Source organism: Ruditapes philippinarum, unplaced genomic scaffold, assembly GCF_026571515.1.
Source record: "Ruditapes philippinarum isolate M1 unplaced genomic scaffold, ASM2657151v2 ctg8701_1_1_1_1, whole genome shotgun sequence".
Classification (NCBI taxonomy): Eukaryota; Metazoa; Mollusca; class Bivalvia; order Venerida; family Veneridae; genus Ruditapes; species Ruditapes philippinarum.
Window position 1 is genome coordinate 1 of NW_026858654.1, and position 26,072 is coordinate 26,072.

The 26,072-nt window shown below is 33.5% G+C and overlaps 1 protein-coding gene across 1 annotated transcript in view; it reads right to left on the reverse strand.

Annotated features, from left to right (window-relative positions):
- Positions 1-573: 573 nt before the first annotated feature.
- LOC132753850 (low-density lipoprotein receptor-related protein 2-like) overlaps positions 574-26,072 on the reverse strand; it is a gene marked incomplete at its 3' end in the record, with an annotated part of 36,583 nt that continues 11,084 nt past the window's right edge. The window contains 9 exon segments of the mRNA XM_060744388.1: positions 574-684; positions 5,783-5,887; positions 10,834-10,941; positions 12,780-12,884; positions 15,923-16,100; positions 18,514-18,608; positions 19,232-19,339; positions 22,297-22,401; positions 24,631-24,741. Of these exon segments, the coding sequence (XP_060600371.1) occupies positions 574-684; positions 5,783-5,887; positions 10,834-10,941; positions 12,780-12,884; positions 15,923-16,100; positions 18,514-18,608; positions 19,232-19,339; positions 22,297-22,401; positions 24,631-24,741 (1,026 nt within the window).

Consider the following 26,072-nt stretch of genomic DNA (forward strand, 5'->3'; position numbering starts at 1 on the left):
CCCCATCCGCTGGGAGATCAAAGGGTTTTACCAGTCTGGGGGCATTACCCACTGGGGCCATGCCGCCACTAAAGGCAAAACAATTGATACAGCTGGAGTTATTCTGACTACAAACTAGGCAAACAATAGATAAAGCTTGAAATATACTGACTACAAACTAAGTTAACAATAGATACAGTTTGAAATATACTGACTACAAACTTGGCAAACAAAAGATACACCTGCATATATTCTGACTACAAACTAGATTAACAATAGATACAGTTTGAGATATACTGACTACAAACTAGATTAACAATAGATACAGTTTGAGATATACTGACTACAAACAAGGCAAACAATAGATATAGCTTGAGATATACTGACTACAAACTAGGCAAACAATAGATACAGTTTGAGATATACTGACTACAAACAAGGCAAACAATAGATACAGTTTGAGATATACTGACTACAAACAATAGATATAGCTTGAGATATACTGACTAAAAACTAGGCAAACACTAGAATTGGAAAACAACAGATACAGTTGGAGATTTAATGATAGTAAAGATTAGTTGGAAATATACTGACCACAATTAAACTCATCAGAAGAGTCCTCACATTGACTCACTTGGTCACAGACTTGTGATTCTGGTATACAACTACCAAGTCCACAGTGAAATTCATCAATAGCACAATAAGCTAGAAGTTGTGGGAAAAATAAATTACATTCAATAAGTTTGACAATAAATGATTCGCTGGTTTATATCATTTCCTATGTTGACATGTGTCATTTTTAACAAAAAGTAAGAATATAAGAAACTAGCATATCATCTTTTAAGTACAGTAAAATCCCCCAATTAAGACCAACATCGGGACTGGACCAAAGTGGTCTTAATTGCGGGGTGGTCTTAATTGTGAATATTCTTATCACTGCTTACACACTTTTGACCATGGTCTATTGTAGTCATTTTGGATGAACAAACAATATGTATCTTAACCTACAAATACAATATAAAAGTGTGTTATAATTTAACATCTGATGGGAAGAAAGACATCTAATATCAAATTCTATGTGGTCTAATTTGAATATTAATTATTATATGTTGTACATTATAAATTCACCCATCAAATAGAAAATTAATTCTTTGCATAATCAACATGCTTAAAGCAGCATTCAACCACTATAAAATTTACTTTCTCATCTGATTTCATACAATATCCCAATGATATAAGGTGTTATTGACACGTAATGAAATCAAGTGTCATGCCTAAGAGCATTCAAACAGATAATAACAACATAACAACACATTCAAGATCTACGTAGGTGTTCGACTTTAAATCAGTGGTCTCAACTGTGGGGTCAAATCAAGAACAAAACAAAGAATTGGGACTGAATCTGGTGGTCTTAAAGAGTGTAGGACAAAAAGCCCCCCATTTAAAAATGACAAGGTGGACAAAAGCCCCCACCCCCATTAAATTTACACATAGGACAAAAGCCCCCCCTAAAAAAAAACAGGTAGGACAAAAGCCCAACCAGTCCATCAAACAAAAGCCCCCCTAAGGTCTATAGACCAGACTGATTACTATAATTACTATCATTTTTCACACGCCCAGTGTTTCGGGACCTTGGGTTATACTTCAAATAAATCTATACAAGTATCCGCCTTTCACTTATTTCCTTGATAAGCGTTGATAAGCGATTCTCTTAAAATATTCATTTACATTTGTACTGTACAATATATAATAAACACAAGCATTTGATAGTATTGCGGGCAATACAGTAGTCCCCTACCGGTCCCTCAAAAAGTTCTTTAATTGTCATACACTCCTGTGTATTGCCATTTATAATGAATTTGAAGGATGAAGTCTGTATTTGAAAAAATCGACCACAAAAACATAATAAAATAAGTTTGTTTATATCACAGTAATGTGTTAAGTTTCCATGCTTAGTAAGGAAATTATGTTTATTACAACCTTGTCATATTATTACGATGTGGGATTTTAAAGTAAATCTATAAGGAATGAAGAAGTTGGAGTGAAAATACCAGTTTTTCTCGAAAAAAAATCTAAGTTCAAGGGGGACATAATTCTGGAAATAGTCTTGCTAGAGTATTTTAACCTTCTCAAAAATGTCGAGTGATAATAAGAAACATATATATGAAGTTTGAAGTAGATACATTAGGAAAATAAAGAAGTTATTTAAAAAAAAGACAACATTTTTTCCCCTAAAAAATCTAAGTTCAAGGGAGGTAATATTAATATTTTTTGTGCTAGAGTTATAAACCTTGTCACATATGATGGTGGTTGATGACCAGGAACTTATATTTAAAGTTTGAAGTAAAAACACCTTAAGAAATAAAGAACACATAGAGTGAAAAAGCTGAAAATTTAAATCAGAAATCTTGAAATTCAGGGCTATTTGTTGCCATAGCAACCAGAATTTTCAACATAGGAAGAAAATAAAAAGATGTGCATAATCTCCAGACTGCCATCTACCCATATTTCAAGTTTCATAAAAATATTTTTCAGTACTTTTTGAGTTATCACTGGATCCAGTTTATGTGTTAAATTTGCCATATTTTCAGACTATTTGTTGCCATAGCAACCAGAATTTTCAACATAGGAAGAAAAAAAAAAGACGTGCATAATCTCCATACTGCCATCTATCCATATATCAAGTTTCATAAAAATATTTTCAGTACTTTTTGCGTTATCGCGGGATCCAGTTTTGTGGACGGACGGACTGACGGACTGACAGACTGACAGACAGACGGACAGACAGACAGACGGACAGACGGACGGAGGGTAAACCTAAAGTCCCCTCCGGTTAAACTGGTAGGGGACTAATAAAAACATTTATATCATCAATGAATTACAGTAAACTTCATTTATAGCGAACACGGTTATAGCGAACTTCCGGTTATAGGGAACAATTTATTTTGGCTCGAATTTTGCCCTTCTTTATTTAATATAAAAATATATGGTTATAGCGAACACGGTTATAAGGAATTATCGCTTAAAAGGAACTCATTTCTTAGTCCCAATTTAGCTAATAGTACAGAAAATTACACTTTTATAACAAACTCCAAAATATTGGCTATCCGTAAATAGATCCTGCATTTTCAACTTTCATTTTCATTCGCACGGATTAAAACTCGGGTGAATGTACCGTTTATCGTTGTATTTACTTCAATACATCTATTCAAATGAATTAGTATAGTTTTCTATTTAGGACATTTTAAGCATGAGCTCTTTTCACCAAGATAAAATGGTTATTTATTTATTTTCTTCAATAGTTTTGCTCGAGTAAAATAATTATAATAATTTATGTTTGGTTTTCAACATAATCATGCATGCCTGCAAGCATGATCCATTGCAAAATGCAAAAGACTCTTGATTTAAATGAAAAGTAATATATATCTTACATTATGAGTCACCCTTAAATTATAATAGAAGATATTCAATATAAAAGGAAGGAAAAATCGAAAGTCTTGTTTATTCTCAATCATGAACGATGGTTAGGAAACTACCCGCCTATATGACTGAAATACTGTTGAAAAAGGCGTAAAATGAAACAAACAAACAAACAAAATTCTCAATCATGGAAAGAAAACGAAAAGAGTTTAGAAACAAAATATTATATTTTATGTGAAATTGAGATAGGGAGTAAAACTAAAACTGAAATAGCAATGATTTTCAAATTCCAAAAAGTACGCTCTCGGGTATAAATGTGTCTAAAATATAAATAAATGACTAATATTTCTATTTCTTAATCAAATACTCTTCAAAAATGGCGGACAATGGTAAACAATCAGTTCGTTATATGTAAATCTGTTCGCTATTAAAACTCCTGATATAAGGAACTAATTCACTATATGCTTACAAGGAACTCCGGATATAAGGAACAGGTTTTGAATGTCCCAGTGAGTTCGTTATAAGCGGAGTTTACTGTATATACAAATTACACAATAAATCAAATTAGAACTTTTGTACCTTTAAATTTAAATCTTTAAGTAAATTATCTTTTAAAACAATTGCATTTATTTGTTAAATTAAACATACCGAATTTGTTTAAATACAATGTCTCAATACATCAAGTTCCGGATTTAAACTGTCAACATTCTCAAAAACCATTGTTTGATGGACTGGGGGGGGGGGGGGGCTTTTGTCCTACCTGTATTTTTGATGGGGGGGCTTTTGTCCTACGTGTAAATTTCATGGGGGGGGGGGGGGCTTTCGTCTTGGGGGGGGGGGGGGCTTTTGTCTGTTTCATTGAAAAGCCTCCTGTAACAAGTTCAAACTGCTATGAAACTATGAAAAATGCTTCAATACTAATGAAACTTGGCACAAATGTTGACTAGACCATAGCCTCTGTAACAGCATGCTCAATTGTAAATTGCCTGATACCATGGCAATGGGGGGACGTCTCAAAATTGCCAAAAATCACTATTTTGCATTGTTTTTTTTCCAGCAAAACTGATTTCAAAGTGCTGAAACTTCTCAATGAATTGAGATAGAGTAAAAGGCTTTTCAGCGTCGGTTACTAGTTACCCTAAGATCGACCTGAGGCCATTTTTAGCCTGTCACATGTCCAAAAATTTCTTGGCGATGAGGGGGACTCTGCCCCCCTTCAAACCCCCCAAACAGAATGGGGGCACATCCCCCTTCTAACAACCCCCTGATGTAACATTTGGATGGGGACCGCGCCGAAAAATTGGTCACTTTTTTTAACAACATTTCTCAAACGAAAAACAGTGTTTTTGGGCCTAAATAGGCCATTTCTTCACTGTTTGAAGCCTCAAGAAGGGGGGGGGGGGGGAAAGCCGTCGAAACACGCTTATATAAGGGAAAAGGTTAAAAGTGGATAAGCAGGGTGGTCTTAACACCTGATTATCTAGCCATTGACATTAAGAACAGAAAATTCTTTACTTATCCTGTACTTATTTACCGTAAACATCCAATTTCATGCTTATTTTCTTGAACATTTTTGAAATATTTTTAAAATCAAATATTGTAAAGTGAACTTAGAAAGTTATTTACACATTGCAAATGGCACTTAAAATCTACAATCTAAAAATAGGTCTTTATATGAGAAAATAGCCCTTACTGTGTCAGTCACCCAGTAGAAATATGATGATACATGTATGCAGTTAATGACTGGTTTTGCAGTATTTATCCTCATATTTATACCATGTGACTAACATGATGTAAACATAATAATGTCTATACAATGCTCCTTATTATTCAAGTAATTTTCTTTTTGATCTAAGAAAATAAATATTTCTTTACAAAGATATTATAATTACTTTAGGAACTGTAAACCTTCAATGAGCTTCAAAATATAACAAAAATAATATTCTTGCATATTAGACAGAATTATCTACTGTTTACACCAGTGCTAGAAAAATCTAACTTCCTTCTGTGTAAGACAAGTAACGTCATACCCGTGCGCTTTCTGTGAATGAATTGCATTATAAGAGTGACATCATTTTGCCATTATGAATGAAGTCCATACCCTACTGTAAGAAAAAAATGTGGAATGGAAATATTACTTTTAGTAATTACTTCCCAAAATATAATTAATATGTTATATGCAAGAAACAGAATCAAACATCGGCTGTCGTAACAGACAAGAATATGTAGCTATAGGGTACTGTCTAGCGGAAACTCAGCAGAGCCTCATGACCACTGTAAACAGTTACCATTGAACTAGATATTCTGGTCTGTACTGACAGCCAGTGCAAGATCCTTATAGTCAAGTGTATCATAAGGTTATTTGTAAAGCTAACAAACTTACTACAATTGCTTTCATCCTCTTCTTCACTGCAGTCTGGTAAACCATCACATAATTTATCACCATCAACACAGTTTCCGTCTAAACACTGAAACCTACCAACACAACCTGAAGTATAAACAGCAGATCTAAACGGCTGACTGTTAAATTGTGAGCATTGTATTATAATATAAATAAATAAATACCACATTTATATAGCGCCCTTTTCATTAAAATGTTCAAAGGCGCTTTACATCAATCATATATGTCTAAAACAATATAAATGAACAGGATTATGAACATTAAAAATATTTTGCATTAACTAATTAAAAGTATAAATTATGGAATTATTTTTACATATTAATACAATATAACTTAAAGATCCTTAAAACTCACTTTACAATATTATTGAATGAATTAATCAGGAAAGTCATTTTCCGCTCTTCTATTTAAGATTGTGTACTCGATGACTAATGTGTCATTTGGTCTCTAAACAATACAAAATATTTTTGAAAAATAAACGAAATAGCTGAAAGACCAGTGATTCAATATTTGCAAAAAATAGAACAGTCTAGCAACTATAAATATCCATACTGATATGTTAGTAACATTAGGGAATGTTGCCGCTTTATATGATTCAGTAAAAACATGTGTGATAGAATTCAAGCATGGCCAGCAGAGCTTCTAGTATGATGCCTGTCTTGAGAGGTTGTGTTACAATCCCTACATGGTCTATAGTAAAGTACAAATATTTCTATGGCTGACATGTGTGTTTAACAGAGATACTGTAAAATCATTATTATTTGTGGGGCACGAATTTTCGTGGTTTTCGTGGTTAGGTCAATCCACGAATTTAAGATCCGACAAACTTTTATCCCAACAAATACTTCTTACCCAGTCTCTGTTCTATATATTACAAACATGCGTCGGCTCTTTTCCGGCCGATATTTCGTGAAATAGATGTAAATACAGACAGATAATCAGGTTAGTGACATATTAAATCCGTTTGCAATATTTAAGAAACTTGAAAGAAAACTCGATTATATGTCCTCAATTTACTGTCACAAATGTCGCATATACATACTTGATCGTTGTAGTCTACTAGGACTTGATTGTGTTAACATAATCGAGTAAATATGGCAAACCCAGGCAGTTCAATAATTAGCGCTAATGAAAATTGTCAGTTTGTTCTTATTAATTAAAAAAATGGTATTTGATAATAATGTCGTAAGTACACAAAACTATAAAAAAAAAATATGATCGCTAAAACAGATTTATTGTACATTTTTTTGTCGTTTTTAAATGATCCAGTTTATATGAATTTTAATCTGTATTTGTGCGAATGTTATTCCGTAAACATCAAAGACGCCACCGACTTTTACAAGATCCACATATACTCGTGTTATTTACCGAGATTAATTTATATGCATGTAAATTTATACAGTCGCTGTGACGTTGCGTGTACTGTCAAATATGTTGTCAACTTTTAAACTCGCTGGTTAAAACCTGTCAGGTGTCGTATAAAATATGAAATGTTTACGTCGGCGAATTACAGGGGGTGTGTGTTCAATGGAGGTGCATATCATGTCACATAAATGTGTTAATTGCAGTCAATTATCGGCAGTAATTGTGCTATATTAGAGTTATGCCCAGAGGCAAGGATTAAATTTATTGACAAGCGCTGTGTGACAACTTTACATGTTGTAAGTAAAATGTTCGGCGATTAAGTTTAAGATTACTTTGCATTAGGTTACTGAATTTTTTTTAACAAGAAAACGAAAATCCACGAATTTAAGAACCCACGAAAATGCCCGTTTTGACAAAACCACGAAATTTCATGCCCAAGAATATAAGTGAATTTGCAGTATATAACCAGTACAGTTTGTTCTTAATGAAGACCTGGTAATGAGATTAAGCTCTCAGTTTGTTAGGTACAAAAAACTTCCGAGAGTTGATCAGGAGCACACCAAGCTGACTGTTGCATGCTTAAATCCAAAACTTTAACAGTGTTATCTTAATACAGAGATTTACGACTATGTGTTAAATAATGCACCATCATTTCACCCAGAGGCAAAACAATAATTAATAAAAAAACCTTGATTTACCCCTACAAAAGATGGCAAAGACTGGAAAGTTCTTGATCTCAGTGTTTTCTAAGATATTGATTGTATTCTGATAATAGAACACAAAAAGGGACAACAATCTGTAGCACACATTATGCATTATTTCTTAGGCAGACAATGAAACTATTAAACTCAAGTGCTGTGAGTAACTCATTTAATGAAAACTGTTTAACCAGCACTATGATCACAGTTCCATGGCTGCAATTGCAGACTGTGGTGTTGAACATTCCTCTTATCTGCCTGATAAGTGGTGTTGAAGTGATTGGACATTCCTCTTATCTGCTTGATATGTGGTGTTGAAGTGATTGGACATTCCTCTTATCTGCCTGATATGTGGTGTTGAAGTGATTGGACATTCCTCTTATCTGCCTGATATGTGTTGTTGAAGTGATTGGACATTCCTTTTATCTGCTTGATATGTGGTGTTGAAGTGATTGGACATTCCTCTTATCTGCCTGATATGTGGTGTTGAAGTGATTGGACACTCCTCTTATCTGCCTGATATGTGGTGTTGAAGTGATTGGACATTCCTCTTATCTGCTTGAAATGTGGTGTTGAAGTGATTGAACATTCCTCTTATCTGCCTGATATGTGGTGTTGAAGTGATTGGACATTCCTCTTATCTGCCTGATATGTGGTGTTGAAGTGATTGGACATTCCTCTTATCTGCCTGATATGTGGTGTTGAAGTGATTGGACATTCCTCTTATCTGCCTGATATGTGGTGTTGAAGTGCTTGAATATTCCCCATTTCTGTCTGATCTGTGGTGTTGAAGTGATTGGACATTCCTCTTATCTGCTTGATCTGTGGTGTTTGAAGTGATTGAACATTCCTCTTATCTGTTTGATATGTGGTGTTAAGTGATTGAACATTCCTCTTATCTGCCTGATCTGTGGTGTTGAAGTGATTGAACATTCCTTTTATCTACCTGATCTGTGGTGTTGAAGTGATTGAACATTCCCCTTATCTACCTGCTCTGAGGTGTTGAAGTGCTAGAATATTCCCCATTTCTGTCTGATCTGTGGTGTTGAAGTCATTGGACATTCCCCTTATCTGCCTGGTCTGTGGTGTTGAAGTGATTGAACATTCCCCTTATCTACCTGATCTGTTGTGTTGAAGTGATTGGACATTACCCTTATCTGCCTAATCTGTGGTGGTGAAGTGATGGGACATTCCCAACATCTGCCTGATCTGTGGTGTTGAAGTAATTGGACATTCCCCATATCTGCCCAATCTGTAGTGTTGAAGTCATTGGACATTCCCCTTATCTGCCTGGTCTGTGGTGTTGAAGTGATTGAACATTCCCCTTATCTACCTGATCTGTTGTGTTGAAGTGATTGGACATTACCCTTATCTGCCTAATCTGTGGTAGTGAAGTGATGGGACATTCCCAACATCTGCCTGATCTGTGGTGTTGAAGTAATTGTACATTCCCCATATCTGCCCAATCTGTAGTGTTAAAGTAATTGGACATTCCCCTTATCTGCCTGATCTGTGGTGTTGAATTGATTGAACATTCCCCTTATCTGCCTAATCTGTGGTAGTGAAGTGATGGGACATTCCCCACATCTGCCTGATCTGTGGTGTTGAAGTAATTGTACATTCCCCATATCTGCCCAATCTGCAGTGTTGAAGTATTGGACATTCCCCTTATCTGCCTGATCTGTGGTGTTGAAATGATTGAACATTCTCCTGATCTACCTGATCTGTGGCGTTAGAGAAATTGGACATTCCCTTTATCTGTCTGATCTGTGGTATTGAAGTGATTGAACATTCCCCTTATCTGCCTTATCTGCCGTGTTGAAGTGATTGGACATTCCCCTTATCTGCCTGATCTGTGGTGTTAGAGAGATTGGACATTCCCTTTATCTGTCTGATCTGTGGTGTTGAAGTGATTGAACATTCCCCTTATCTGCCTGATCTGCGGTGTTGAAGTGATTGGACATTCCCCTTATCTGCCTGATCTGTAGTGTTGAAGTGATTGGACATTCCCCTTATCTGCCTGATCTGTGGTGTTGAAGTGATTGGACATTCCCCTTATCTGCCTGATCAGTGGTGTTGAAGTAATTGGACATTCCCCTTATCTGCCTGATCTGTGGTGTTAAAGTGATTCTGTCTTACCTGTGGTGTTGAAGTGATTTGACATTCCCCTGCTCTGCCTGATCTGTGGGTTGAAGAGGTTGGACATTCCCCTTATCTGTCTGATCTGTGATGTTTGGACATTCCCCTTATCTGCCTGTTCAGTGGTGTTCAAGTGATTGGACATTATAATTATAATAGGGCATTGCTTACAATCCACCTGATTCATAGTAGGGCATTACTTCCAATCAATCTGATTTATAGTAGGGCATTACTTACAATCCATCTCATTTATAATAGGGCATTACATTCAATCCACCTGATTCATATTAGGGCATTACTTCCAATCCATCTGATTTATAGTAGGGCATTACTTACAATCCATCTCATTTATAATAGGGCATTACATTCAATCCACCTGATTCATGATAGAGCATTACTTCCAATTCATCTGATCTATAGTAGAGCATTACTTACAATCCATCTGATTTATAATAGGGCATTACTTACAATCGACCTTATTTATAATAGGGCATTACTTACAATCGACCTTATTTATAATAGGGCATTACTTACAATCGACCTTATTTATAATAGGGCATTACTTACAATCAACCTTATTCATAATAGGGCATTACTTACAATCGACCTTATTTATAATAGGGCATTACTTACAATCGACCTTATTTATAATAGGGCATTACTTACAATCGACCTTATTCATAACAGGGCATTACATACAATCCATCTCATTTATAATAGGGCATTACATACAATCAACCTTATTTATAATAGGGCATTACATACAATCAACCTTATTTATAATAGGGTACTACTTCCAATCCATCTGATTTATAATAGGGCATTACTTACAATCCACCTCATCTGTTCCATTGTCACAATCATCATATCCATCACAGACTACATCATTGAATACACAAGTTCCATCACCACAATCAAACTGATTACTCTCACAGATATCTGAAATTTAAATTAAAACCATATATTTTATCTTTTATCATATTCATTTTTATCTTGTCTTTATAACATACAGTTTATCTATTCTTTATATATTACAGTATATCTCATCTTTAATTCATACAGTGTATCTCATTCAAATATAATACAATATATCTTTTTTAACCTTATACCTCATATAGATGGGTTTTTTTTCCGGATTTTTACCCCCCCCCCCCCACCACTTCTGAGGCCACTAATAATGAAAAAAATGCCCTATTTTGTCCCCAAACACTTGTTTTATTTTTGAAAAATGTTTTTAAAAAAAGTGAGCGGTCCCCTATGAAAAGGTGACAGAGTGGTGATGTGCCCCATTCAGCTTGGGTGTTTGCAGGGGGTCAGCAGCCCCCTCATCATCAAAAAACTTTTGGACCTGTGACAGGCTTAAATGGCTTAAGGTCTACCTTAACAACCTTTACATAATATGTAAGCAACGCTGACAAGCCTTTGACTCTATCTCAATTCATAGAGAAGTTTTGAAAAAAATCAATGTAAAATAGTGATTTTTGGCAATTATTAGATGTCCTCCTGTTGCCATGGTAACAGAAAATTTAAAATTCGGCACACTGATAGAAAGATTATGGTCAAGTCAATATTTGTGCCAAGTTTGATCAGTATTGAAGTATTATTTATAGTTTCATAGCAGTTGAACTTGTAACAAGAGGCTTTTTAATGAAAACAGCCATTTTTCACAATATGCTTGTGCAGTTAAAGGTAAATATCATACAGTTTATCTCATTTTTATATAATACAGTATATCTTTAATCACTATCACACTGTTTATCTCAGTTTTATATCATACAGTATATCTTTTCTTAATTGAATCATACAGTTTACCTCATCTCTATCACATACAGTTAATTACTTTAATCTTTTTTATCATACAGTGTATCTTGTCTTATATCACAGTATAGTTTGTTTTTGTGTTTTTCAAACTTCAAAGCAACACCAGTGTTAAAAACCACCTCCCATGCTGGAGCTAAGAGATTCATAGACTCCAGTTATTTGAACCCATTAAGTGGCCTCTTACAATCACACAGGGATAAACAATGGCTGCAATTCTTATACCTCAACCATCAAAGGCAACCCCTAAACCACAAGATGCATAAAATATATAGAGGATATTTGTTTGTTTTGTATGTAAGATTGAAATATAATTTCACTGAGTGAACACCAGATGCAATATTTTCACGAGTGGCGTAGCCACGAGTGAAATATAATAGCTGGTGTTCACGAATGAAATTATTTCAATCTTATATGTAAAACAAATAAATTTTCTTTATATTTCATGCTTTTTAAGTGAATTTAAGTATTTTTTACTGATTTTGCCGCGTAACGTCGCGATTCTCCTTTGTGACGTCATCACATCATTACGTCACATCATCAATTTTGAAATATAGTTCTGTTAAATTTTTCTAATTTTGTTACATTTTTAACATGATGTATGGTGACATCGACTTTCTTTTCCTGGAGAAGCAAAATTTACGTATGACAGCATTTATTTCTGCCTGTTATTCCATTTAGTTTAATTTTCTTTTCATCCGCATTCAGATATAGTCCGGCTACAGTGAAAATTATATTTTATAAATTTCACTAGTGGTTAATCAGAATATAATCATCTGATATATTACAATAAAACACTGGAAAGCATGAAATAAAATAAAATATGTAATGGTTATAGTACATTGAAAACAAACCTTTTTTGTGATATTATAATTATTGTAAGTATGATTGTGTATTTTTTTTTAACATATTCTGTACAGAACTATGTAAAGTTATAGTGATTATTGTTGTATAAATACCACAATTCAGTTCATCTTCACCATCAGGACAATCCTCAGTTATATCACATACATAGTCTTGAGAGATACATGACCCATTTGAACAGAGAAATTCACCTGGACACCCTGAAATATATCATTTATACATGGAATCAAACTTAAACCTGAACATCCTGATATATATCATTTATACATGGAATCAAACTTAAACCTGGACACCCTGAAATATATCATTTATACATGGAATCAAACTTAAACCTGAACATCCTGATATATATCATTTATACATGGAATCAAACTTAAACCTGGACATCCTGAAATATATCATTTATACATGGAATCAAACTTAAACCTGGACACCCTGAAATATATCAATTATACAAGGACTTAAACTAAAACCTGGACACCCTGAAAAATATCATTTATACAAGGACTAAAACTAAAACCTGGACACTCTGAAATATATCATTTATACAAGGACTAAAACTAAAACCTGGACACCCTGAAATATATCATTTATACAAGGACTAAAACCCGGACAACCTGAAATATATCATTTATACAAGGACTAAAACTAAAACCAGGACACCCTGAAATATACCATTTATACAAGGACTAAAGCAAAAACCTGGACACCCTGAAATATACCATTTACACAAGGACTTAAACTAAAACCTGGACACCCTGAAATATATAATTTATACAAGGACTAAAACTAAAACCTGGACACCCTGAAATATACCATTTACACAAGGACTAAAACTAAAACCTGGACACCCTGAAATATACCATTTATACAAGGACTAAAACTAAAACCTGGACACCCTGAAATATATCATTTATACAAGGACTAAAACTAAAACCCGGACACCCTGAAATATATCATTTATACAAGGACTAAAACTAAAACCTGGACACCCTGAAATATACCATTTATACAAGGACTAAAACTAAAACCCGGACACCCTGAAATATATCATTTATACAAGGACTAAAACTAAAACCAGGACACCCTGAAATATACCATTTATACAAGGACTAAACTAAAACCAGGATACCTTGAAATATATCATTTATACAAGGACTAAAACTAAAACCAGGACACCTTGAAATATATCATTTATACAAGGACTAAAACTAAAACCAGGACACCCTGAAATATACCATTTATACAAGGACTAAAACTAAAACCAGGACAACGTGAAATATATCACTTATAACTAAAACCTGGACACCCTGAAATATACCATTTATACAAGGACTAAAACCAGGACAACCTGAAATATATCATTTTACTAAAACTAAAACCTGGACACCCTGAAATATACCATTTATACAAGGACTAAAACTAAAACCCGGACACCCTGAAATATATCATTTATACAAGGACTAAAACTAAAACCTGGACACCCTGAAATATACCATTTATACAAGGACTAAAACTAAAACCTGGACACCCTGAAATATTTCATTTATACAAGGACTAAAACTAAAACCTGGACACCCTGAAATATACCATTTATACAAGGACTAAAACTAAAACCAGGACAACCTGAAATATATCATTTATACAAGGACTAAAACTAAAACCCGGACACCCTGAAATATATCATTTATACAAGGACTAAAACCCGGACACCCTGAAATATACCATTTATACAAGGACTAAAACTAAAACCCGGACACTCTGAAATATATCATTTATACAAGGACTAAAACTAAAACCCGGACACCTTGAAATATATCATTTATACAAGGACTAAAACTAAAACCAGGACACCCTGAAATATATCATTTATACAAGGACTAAAACTAAAACCCGGACACTCTGAAATATATCATTTATACAAGGACTAAAACTAAAACCCGGACACCTTGAAATATATCACTTATACAAGGACTAAAACTAAAACCAGGACACCCTGAAATATACCATTTATACAAGGACTAAAACTTAAACCCGGACACCTTGAAATATATCATTTATACAAGGACTAAAACTAAAACCAGGACACTCTGAAATATACCATTTATACAAGGACTAAAACTAAAACCCGGACACCCTGAAATATACCATTTATACAAGGAAACAAACTTAAACCAGGGCACCATTAATTAAATCATTTATTATAAATTTTATACATTGACTAAAACTAAAACCAGGACACCCTGCAATATACCATTTATACAAGGACTAAAACTAAAACCTGGACACCCTGAAATATATCATTTATACAAGGACTAAAACTAAAAAACCTTAATAGGATCATTTAAACAAATTATATATACATTTTTATACAAGGACTAAAACTAAAACCAGGACACCCTGCAATATATAATTTATACAAGGACTAAAACTAAAACCTGGACACCCTGAAATATATCATTTATACAAGGACTAAAACTAAAACCTGAACACCCTGAAATATATCATTTATACAAGGACTAAAACCCGGACACCCTGAAATATATCATAATACAAGGACTAAAACTTAAACCTGGACATCCTGAAATATATCATTTATACATGGAATCAAACTTAAACCAGGACACCCTGAAATATATCATTTATACAAGGACTAAAACTAAAACCTGGACACCCTGAAATATACCATTTATACAAGGAAACAAAATTAAACCAGGACACCCTGAAATACACTCAACTATTCTTAGTGCTTGATAGTAAAAGAGCTTTGGTAATATAAAAATTACTGTTATTACAATGTTAATATAGGTAGCTATACACATACTTTTATTACAATGTTAGTATAGGTAGCTATACACATACTTTTATTACAATGTAAATATAGGAAGCTATACACGTACTTTTATTACAATGTTAATATCAGTAGCAATACACATATTTTTATTACAATTTAAATATAGGAAGCTATACACATACTTTTATTACAATGTTAATATCAGTAGCTATACACATACTTTTATTACAATGTAAATATAGGAAGCTATACACATACTTTTATTACAATGTTAATATAGGAAGCTATACACATACTTTTATTACAATGTTAATATAGGAAGCTATACACATACTTTTATTACAATGTTAATATAGGAAGCTATACACATACTTTTATTACAATTTTAATATAGGTAGCTGTACACATACTTTTATTACAATGTTAATAAAGGTATATACATACTTTTATTAACAATCAGCTCAGCATTATCTGTATCAACATAGATAGAGTTACTGCCTGTACACACATAAACCCCAGAATCGCTAATCTTAGCTTCACTGATAACCAGTGTACTTCCTTCTGTATTTAGTAGTTTTTCCATGTTCTCAACCTGCTTACTCCATTTTATTTCATATGGAATCTAAAAAATATCAATTCACTAACATAAATATATCAATTCACTTACATATATATATATATATATCAATTCATTAACATAAATACATGTACATGTATATCAATTCACCAAATAAATCAGATTCTAAATCTATAACAAAACAGACTCTGAATCAATTCACAAACAAAAGATGGCCATGATGGTCCTTATATATATTGCTCACCTAATTATAAACGCTCTAAATGATGAGGAACAAATAAAATTGTTTAATATGAATGAAAAAAGGCAGATTTAAGGTCTTAAATCTAAAACTGATATTTTCATATGAAATAGTTCACATTATAAAACAGTTATTGCACACCCTATATGTATGTGTGGATGTAGTCTATGCTTCATGAGGGTCCATTAAGACATAAAAAAGCAGATTTTGATTTGAAGTACAGACCTGATCATATCACAGATCATGCCCCTAAAATGTTCATTTGAAGCACAAAACCGTGAGAGAGAACTGATGAAAATCAGTAGTTAATATGAATGTTACTGGTTGCTTTGGAAAATCAATTGTTGCTGTGGAAAGACAATTGATGCTATGGAAGTCACTGGTCACTAAGAATGTTCAATCATTACTATTGACTTTATTGAATATTAAATTCAATTATTGTGGAAGACACAAGTTATGAAAGAAGGTTAATGGAAAATCACTGATTAATATGAAGAGTCAATAGTTGATTTTGAAATTGCTGGTTGCTATGGGAAGTTAATGGTTAATACAGCAAGTTACTGGTTTCTATAGAAAGTCATTGATTGCTATAGTAGTCAATGGTTGCTATGGAAAGTCAAGTGTTCCTTTGTTAGTCACTAGTTGCTTTGGAATGACAATTTGTTGCTATGGAAGTCATTGGTTGCTAAGGGAAGTTACTGGTGGCTATGAATCTGCTGGTTGCAAAGGAAAGCCAATGGTTGCCTTGGAAAGTAAAATGGTCGCAATAGAAGTCAAAGTTTGTTATTGAAAGTCAATGACTGCAATGGTCACTGGTTGCTTAGGAAAGTCAACTCCCGGGATCTGGCCAATTTTGACTAAAGGGTTGTTTTAAGAACTTGGCCCACTAGTTAATGTTTCATAAGTTTAACCAACAAGGTCCATTGCCAAATACAGTAAACTTCACATATAGCGAACACGGTTATAGCGAACTTCCGGTTATAAGGAACAAAATTTTTTGGCCCGAATTTTGCCCTTCTTTATTTCATGTAAAAAATTACGGTTACAGCGAACACGGTTATAAGGAATTATCGCTTATAAGGAACTCATTTTTTAGTCCCAATGCCATAAAAAGTACTGAAAATTACACTTTTATAACGAACTCCAAAATATCGGCTATCCGTGAACAGGTCACGCATTTTCTACTTTCGTTTTCATCGGCACAGATTAAAACTTGGCCGAATGTAGCGGATATATTAGGAACAAATAATGACGATGACAGTCAATCATCCGAAGACGAGATCTATTTAGATGATCTGCCGGTTGTGTCAAAGAATGAAGCTATTGATTGTTTGCACAAGATTAGGTCATATTTCGAGTCTAATGCACATGTTAAAGAAGCAGTTTTTTTAAGTTTATTGGATATTTAATTAAACTTGAAGAGTTGTAAACATTCCCAAACTAAATTTAGCGACTTCTTCAAAGCAAAGTGATTATTTTTGTGCATGATACTGTATTGTTAATAAATAACAATATTGCATATATGGTACATATCATATAATTATCTTATAGATATATTTATACATCAAAATTATATAAAGAGAAACAACATTGCAATTATTCCTTTTTTTCTTTATTGAATCAATATAAGGGAGACAACAATGATGAACCCAAAAGTTATTTCTCATAATCAAATTATCTTCAAAATGGAGGATGATGGTAAACAATTGGTTCGTTATATGTAAAACTGTTCGCTATAAAAACTTCTGATACAAGGAACTAATTCGCTATATGCTTACAAGGAACTCCGGATATAAGGAACAGATTTTGAATGTCCCAATGAGTTCGTTATAAGCGAAGTTTACTGTATCTGCCAAAGTCAAAGCCGATAAACATATGAGGAAAAACATAATCACCAGAACAGGGCTAATCTATGGAAAATCTATGACACTCCAGGACTGGGCAAACTTTGACAAGAGCTTTTAAGAGCTTTATGTCAGGAACATTTCTGCTTAGTTTGAACAATAATGGCCTATTGGTATATGAGGAGATATTGTTATAAACAATTTCAAAATGTTGATGCCACAAATGTTGTACAACAGACCCCATATGACAGGAATATCTCACCTCTGAGTAATTTGTGCTCAGGTGCGCTTAAATGTGTTGAAATCAGTCTAAGAAAGTACTCATTTGATTTTAATATGCAATCAAATACATACAGTAACAAAAATTACGTACATGGTCCAGCTTGACGGTAGCTTCACATAAAAACCTCACAGTTTCACCCTCAAATACTTCCTGTACTGAATTTTTTATATTCACTTGTATACCACCTTAAAACAAAAGATATATATATTCATTCCCATCAAGACAACCTTATATAGAACTGCAGAAACACATCCAGAAAAATGATAACTAACTAACTTAACTCCTACATGTATACCAAACAACTAAGCTATTGTCCTTTTGAGAACTATGTCTACATACAGACAGACAATTCTCATACATGTCAGTTGGATTGCTTCCTATAGGCAGGGGCCTTCACTTTTCTTCAAGAAAGTGAAAAAATAAAAAATAAAGTTTTTTCTACCTACAATTTTTGATAGGCCCCTAAATAAATTTATTGTTCTAAATCTATGCCTCTGACAACACAGAACAATTGGTTTCTTGAGAACCTGTAGATTTGTTTCCCCTAGAATTCAAATTACACATAGATCTAGACCAAGCTACTCCCCTGTCTGTGACCTGTGGCTTTCACAAAAAATAAGGTTAAATGTAACAATTAAAACAAAACAATTTTAAGTCTTTGAAGTCTTAAAAATTACAGGTTTAATTGTCAAGTGAAAATGTATTTCAACAGTTTCTGAAGGACAACAGATTTATTTCTATGTATTTCTAATTAAAAACAAATTAGACAGGAAAATGAAACACCAGTAAGTTAAAGACAATTTCTTACAATTAGCCTCATCTGATTTATCTTGACAATCTTCTATAGCATCACAAACACGCTCTGATGGAATACACATCTTGCCACCACAATGATATTCTCCGTCCATACAGTACGCTGAAATACATGTATAACTCATAAGATCAAAGTGTTGTCAGCCATTTTTTGATCAAGCATATTGGCATAATGCATGTTTTCTTATCTGGTAATATACCACTGTCAGATTAATTGTTAAGAATAAGATAATAATAATTTAAAGGTTTCAATTAAACAAGGGCAACATTGTAGCAAAATACGCCCGTAATAAAAGCTTTTGATGGATATGTTGGCATTATAGATATGCACAGCAATTAGCTGCAAGTGTGACCTTAACCTTTCAACTGGATCTCATGTATGAAGCAATATATTTAATGGTGGTGAACATTTCTATAGAGTATCATTCTTCCATGCATGTAGGAGATATGCTCCAGGCAAAATCCAGATATTTTATCATCTTTAGTGACCTTGACCTTGCATAAATTGACCTAAAGTACTAGTGCCATGGCAGCAGTCAAGATAGTGACCATTTGTGTTACAATTCCTGAATAAATAATGATAAATGTTCCCCATAAACAATTTCATTTGAACTTTGAGCTCTATGTGTGACCTTGACCTTAGCCCAATGGAACTGAATTTGTGCCTGGCACTCTGCATGAATATTTGTTCCAAGTAAAATTGGAATCCCTCTATGACTGTAGAAATTTTTCTCAAGACAAGCGCTTTTCAATGACCTCTATGTGTGACCTTGATCTTTAACCAACAGACCTGGTTAATGGGAGCTCTATTGCTTCTCATAGAAGTGAACATTTCTATAAAGTTTCATTGAAATACTTCCAGGCTTGTATAAGATAGGTTCCAGACAAAATCTAGATATTTTATCATCTTTAGTGACCTTGACCTTGCATAAATTGACCTAAAATACTACGCCATGGTGGTAATCATGGTAATGACCATTTGTGTTACAACCCCTCAATAAATGGTCCCTATACACATTTTCATATTTTTATTTAAATTTTGACCCCTATGTGTGACCTTGACCTTAGCCGCAGCAACCTGAATTTTACCCCTGACACTCTGCATCTCAATGGTGAACATTTGTACCAAGTTAAATTTAAAAACCTCTATGAATGTAAACCACAAGTCTTTTTAAATAACCTGTAAGTGTGACCTAGACCTCGAGACCTGGTTAATGGACATGACACAGCTTCTCATAGTGCGGAACATTTCTATGAAGTTTCATAAAAATACATCCATGCATGTAGGAGACATGCTATGGGCAAAATCTGGATACATGTATTTCATAATCTTCAGTGACCTTGCATATATTGACCTAAATTACAAGTGTCACAAATGTTGTAGTGATAATGATTATTTGTGTTACAATCCTCAATAAATGATGACTAAATGGTCCCTAGACATATTTTCATATTCCTATTTGAACTCTAACGCCTATGTGGGACCTTCATCTTAGCCACAGAGACCTGAATTTTGCCTCTAACACTTTGCATCACAATGGTGAACCTTTGTGCAAAGTAATATTGAAATCCTTCTATGCATGTAAAAGTTTTGCTCCAACAAGCGTTTTTCAATGACCTCTAGTATGACTTTTGACCTAGAGACCTGGTTCATGCCTGGGACACGGCTTCTCATAGTGGTGAACATTTTCTATGAAGTTTCATCAAAATCTCTCCATGAGTGTAGGAGATATGCTTTGGAAAAAAGTGGACGCTGCCAGCCAGACCTCCAGGGTCGTTCCTATAGTACACCCACGAGTAAGAAAGAGGTATGGAAGCCTTTACAAAATGTTGTTTTTTTCTTAAACTGTGCAAGAGGTATTTTCTCTTGCCTACAAGTGACGGTCTTTAAAAAAATTGTCATATGTAACACTTAGATATGGCATCCTTTTGTTAAATAGCTAACACAGTTAAAGTAATAATGCTAATACAGCTAACAGTAATAACTAGAAATGTGTCCATAGGACACGGGTGCCCCCACAATCCACTGATTTGTCAATCTTATGTCTTTAGGTCAAATTTTTTTTGGCTACATGTGCCCAAGTTGAAAACTAAAATTCTTTTATTAAGTAAAAGATACTGAATAAATCCACAAGAAAACCCCAAGGTGCATACATACACTTCTTGTAAACTTTCAGGCTTACAGGTCAAATACTTTTTGAGTTACGTGCAACAAAAGTTGATATTGGAAATTTTTACTAAGTCAAGGGCAATAACTCTAAAAATACTAAAAATATCCACACGAAAATACCCAGGTGCGCATATACACATGCTGATCAACATTCCTGTAAGGTTTCATGACTCTAGGTCAAATATTTTGTTAGTTACCTGCGACACAATTTGAAAATTGCAAGTTTTTACTAAGTCAAGGGCAATAACTCTAAATATTATGAAAATATCCACACGAAAATACCCAGGTGCACAACTACACATGCTGATCAACATTCCTGTAAGGTTTCTTGACTCTAGGTCAAATATTTTTGGAGTTACGTGCCACACAAGTTGTAAATTGGAAATTTTTAATAATTCATGGGCAATAACTCTAAAAATACTAATATATCCACACAAAAATACCCAGGTGCACAACTACACATGCTGATCAACATTCCTGTAAGGTTTCATGACTGTACGTCAAATATTTTTTGAGTTACGTGTGACACAAGTTTCAGGTTTCATGACTCTAGGTCAATTACTTTTGAGCTATGTGTGACACAAATATAGAACGGACGGACGGATGAACGGACGAATGGACGGACAGACAAGGGTAAATCTAAATGCCCCCCCTATAGCGGGGGCACAAAAAACTGTTTCCTTTCCTTTGTCTGCCAAAATATAAACATCAACATCAATACATTCTAAATGCACTAACTTGAAATATATGAAAGATAACTAGAATGAAATATGTATATTAATGAATCACCAAAAAACATCTCTGTTGATACATGTATCAAAATTTACAAACAAGTGTATTTGTTGTTACACATTATGATGTTAATAGTTAGGAATGAAGAAATCACTTACTACAATTATTTTCATCTTCACCAAAAGTGCAGTCTCTATGACCATCACACACTTTCTCCTTTGAAACACAGCCACCATGCTTACATTCAATGTCAGGACGACAACCTGTATATGATATAATATAATTTCAGGAAAACAACAGTCTGTGTATCATATACTAGTCACATGGGATGTCAGGACAACAGCCTGTATACCATATAGTCACATGGGATGTCAGGACAACAGCCTGTATACAATATAGTCACATGTGATGTCAGGACAACAGTCTGTATACAATATAGTCACATGTGATGTCAGGACAACAGCCTGTATACAATATAGTCACATGTGATGTCAGGACAACAGCCTGTATATAATACGGTCACATGGGATTTCAGGACAACATCCTGTATATAATATAAGTCACATGGGATTTCAGGACAACATCCTGTATTATTATAGTCACATGGGATTTCAGGACAACATCCTGTATATAATATGACAGTCACATGGGATTTCAGGACACAGCCTGTATTATTAGTCACATGGGATTTCAAGACAACAGCCTGTTTGTAATATATTGGCATGGGTTGTCAGGAAAACAGTTTGGATATAATATCATAGTCACATGAGATGTTGGGACATCAGCTAGTTATATAAATAACATGGCTACATGGGATGTCAGGACAACAATCTGTACATAATATAGTTACATAGGATGCGATGAATGACAGCCTGTATATAGTATAGCAGTTGCAATCTGTCATAAATATAACAGTTAAAAAATTAAAAAAGTTGTCAGAGGAAACAGCAACGCTTGACTAATTAAAAACTGGATGCAGCAAAGGAAGAAACAACTATGAAGAAAAAAATCTATTATGATATAATTATATTTATGTATCAGCATCAAGAAAGCACTCAAATGTTCAATATTTTTGCACAGTGTCAATGAAATTTAAACAGACATTCCTATACTCTTATTTGAAATCTGAAGTCAATCCCTTCAGTGACAAAAAATGATAAGAGCAAAGAGTATATACGTATAAAGTTTTTAAAGTAAAATTATAAGTTCAAAGAGGAAATAATTCTTGTAATAAAGATGCTAGAGTTATGTACTTTGTCATGCATGATGTGAGTAATGACAAAAAGCAATTATCTTATTTCTAGACTAGATACCATTTATAATAAAAATATAACAATTTTCAAATAAATTAAAAAATTAAATGGAAATAATTCTGGACAAACAGGAGCTAGAGTAAACATTTTTTATCACATATGACAAAGGTTTTGATAACAAACATGTCTTTGAAGTTCCTAAAGTAAAAAAGAAGTTACAGAAAAAATAAAGACAATTCTAAGTTTAACAGGAAGATAGTTTGAAAAATATTGATGCTAGAGTTATGAACCGTGCCATATAATTATTTAAAGATGCTAGAGTTATGAACCTTGCCTACTATTTTTTTATATTACATGGTTGTATAAGGGAATTGATATGAAGTGTAAATTTAAAGTTTAAAGTAAATCCTTTGAAAAAAGAAAAGAAATAGCAATTAAAAAAAAATTATGAGGGAATAATTCTAGAAATATTCATGCTAGAGTTATGAATCTTGTTACACATGATGTGGGTGATAAATAAGTAACAAATATTTGAAGTTTGAAATAGATACCTTAAGAAATGAAGAAGTTATAGTAAACAATAACATTTTATAACATAAATTCAAAGTTTAAGGTAGGATATTTCTGAAAATATTTTTTGCTCGAGTTACGAATCTTGTCACACATCATGTACGTGATAAGGAACATATTATATTTGAAGTTTGAAGTAGATACCTTAAGACATAAGAAATAATAGTTCAAAATAACATTTTTTAACAAAAACTAAGTTTATGGGGAGATCATTCTGGAAATACTGGTGCTTGAGGTAATAACCTTGTCACATATGATGTGGTTGATGATAAGGAACATATATTTTGAAGTTGATCCCTTTAAAAATAAAGAAGTAAAAGTAAAAAATAATATTCTTTGAAGAAAGTTGTAAGTTAAAGGGGAGATAAATCTAAATATTGCTTCTAGTGTTATAATTTTTGTCACATAAGATATTGTTGATAATAAGTAACATATATTTGAAGTTGATAACTTAAGAAACAAAAAAGTTTTAGTAAAAATATTTTACTGCACAAAAATTTTGATCTGAAATCAGGACATGGACGCCTGGGTGAGTTGGAAACTCTCCATATACTTCGTATAGTCGAGCTAAAAATGAATAAAATAAACCAATGTATATAAACAATGATATAAGATTGCTTTAGACAGACCAGGTATAGAGATATGTCATACATATATATTATACATTACCACAGTTAAGTTCATCTGTGGCATCAATACAATCGTTATATCCGTCACAGACATAGCTTCCATCAATACAGTCACCATTATGACAATGATACTGGTTCGCCTTACATTCTCCTGTTGTTATAACACATAAATATCAAAAACAGAAATTTAAGATAAAAAACTTCCTAAAAACATAACACATTTCATTGATTGAGTTCACATATGAAAAACAAGATTGCATTTGAGAAAAATGCTATGCCACCGCATTAATACAATACTAAATAGTAGTGTAGGAACAGATTTTTTTGTTTCTATACAATTGAAGATTGTCATAATGCATAGATCCCTGACCTATCTAATTCTTATTATCAGATTAGTGGTTAAATCTATTGTTAATCCAATAAAAGATCAGAGTAGGAATATATCAATGCAATTGAGTCTGGTGAATTTGGTGGTAAAGGTCATATTTCACACAGCCTAAATTTCATGACTACATCAAAGGACAACACAGTAAGACACTTTGTCAAAATCTAGGCCAGCTGATATCAAAGTTCACTTTACATCTTAATCTGTGCACATGGTTCAAATTTCATAGCTGTACATCAAAGGACAAGAAAGTAAGTCACATCATCAAAATCTAGGTCACCTGATATCAAAGTTCAATTTTACAACTAAAACTGTGCACATGGTCAAAATTACATTGCTGTTCATCAAAGGACAAGAAAGTAGGTCACTGTCCCCTTGGGCAAGGCAAAATTTTGACCCAAGGGTTTAATTTAAAACAATCTTGATAAAAGTCCACCAAACAACATTTCAAGTCAAATTTCTAAGCTGTAGCTTTCTCCCATTCAGAAAACATTTGTTTTATTTTCTGTTTTTAATATGTATACATAATGAGAATCACTGCCCCCGAACAACTTTGGTTGAGGACCTATAAATGATATTATATAGCAAACATTAAAGTTCTATGTCTAGTACCTTCAGACAAAAATATTTTCTATTTTTTACTATATGTACATAATGAAAATCAATGACCCCCGGGGCAGAACCAATTTTGACCCCAGGGCTATAATTTGAACAATCTTGGTATAGGTTCACATCGCATTTCATATATTGAACCTCTAGCCTTTGTCAAATCAGAAAAGAAGATTTTTCAAGGTTTTACTTTATACATATAAGTAAGTAAGTAAGTAAGTAAAGGCTTAATTTATCGAGGCTACACATTTGGTTTCCCAATCTTCCATGTGGGAAAACTATCGCCTCTGGGGCAGGGCAATTTTAATACTAGGGGCATAATGAAAACAACTTTAGTAGAGGACCCATAGATGATATTATATACCAAATATCAGAGCTCTAAGCCTTGTACTTACTGACAAGAAGGTTTTTTAATTTTTTACTATATGTACATAGTGAAAATCAATGACCACAGGGGGTGGGGCCAATTTTGACCCCAGGGCTATAAT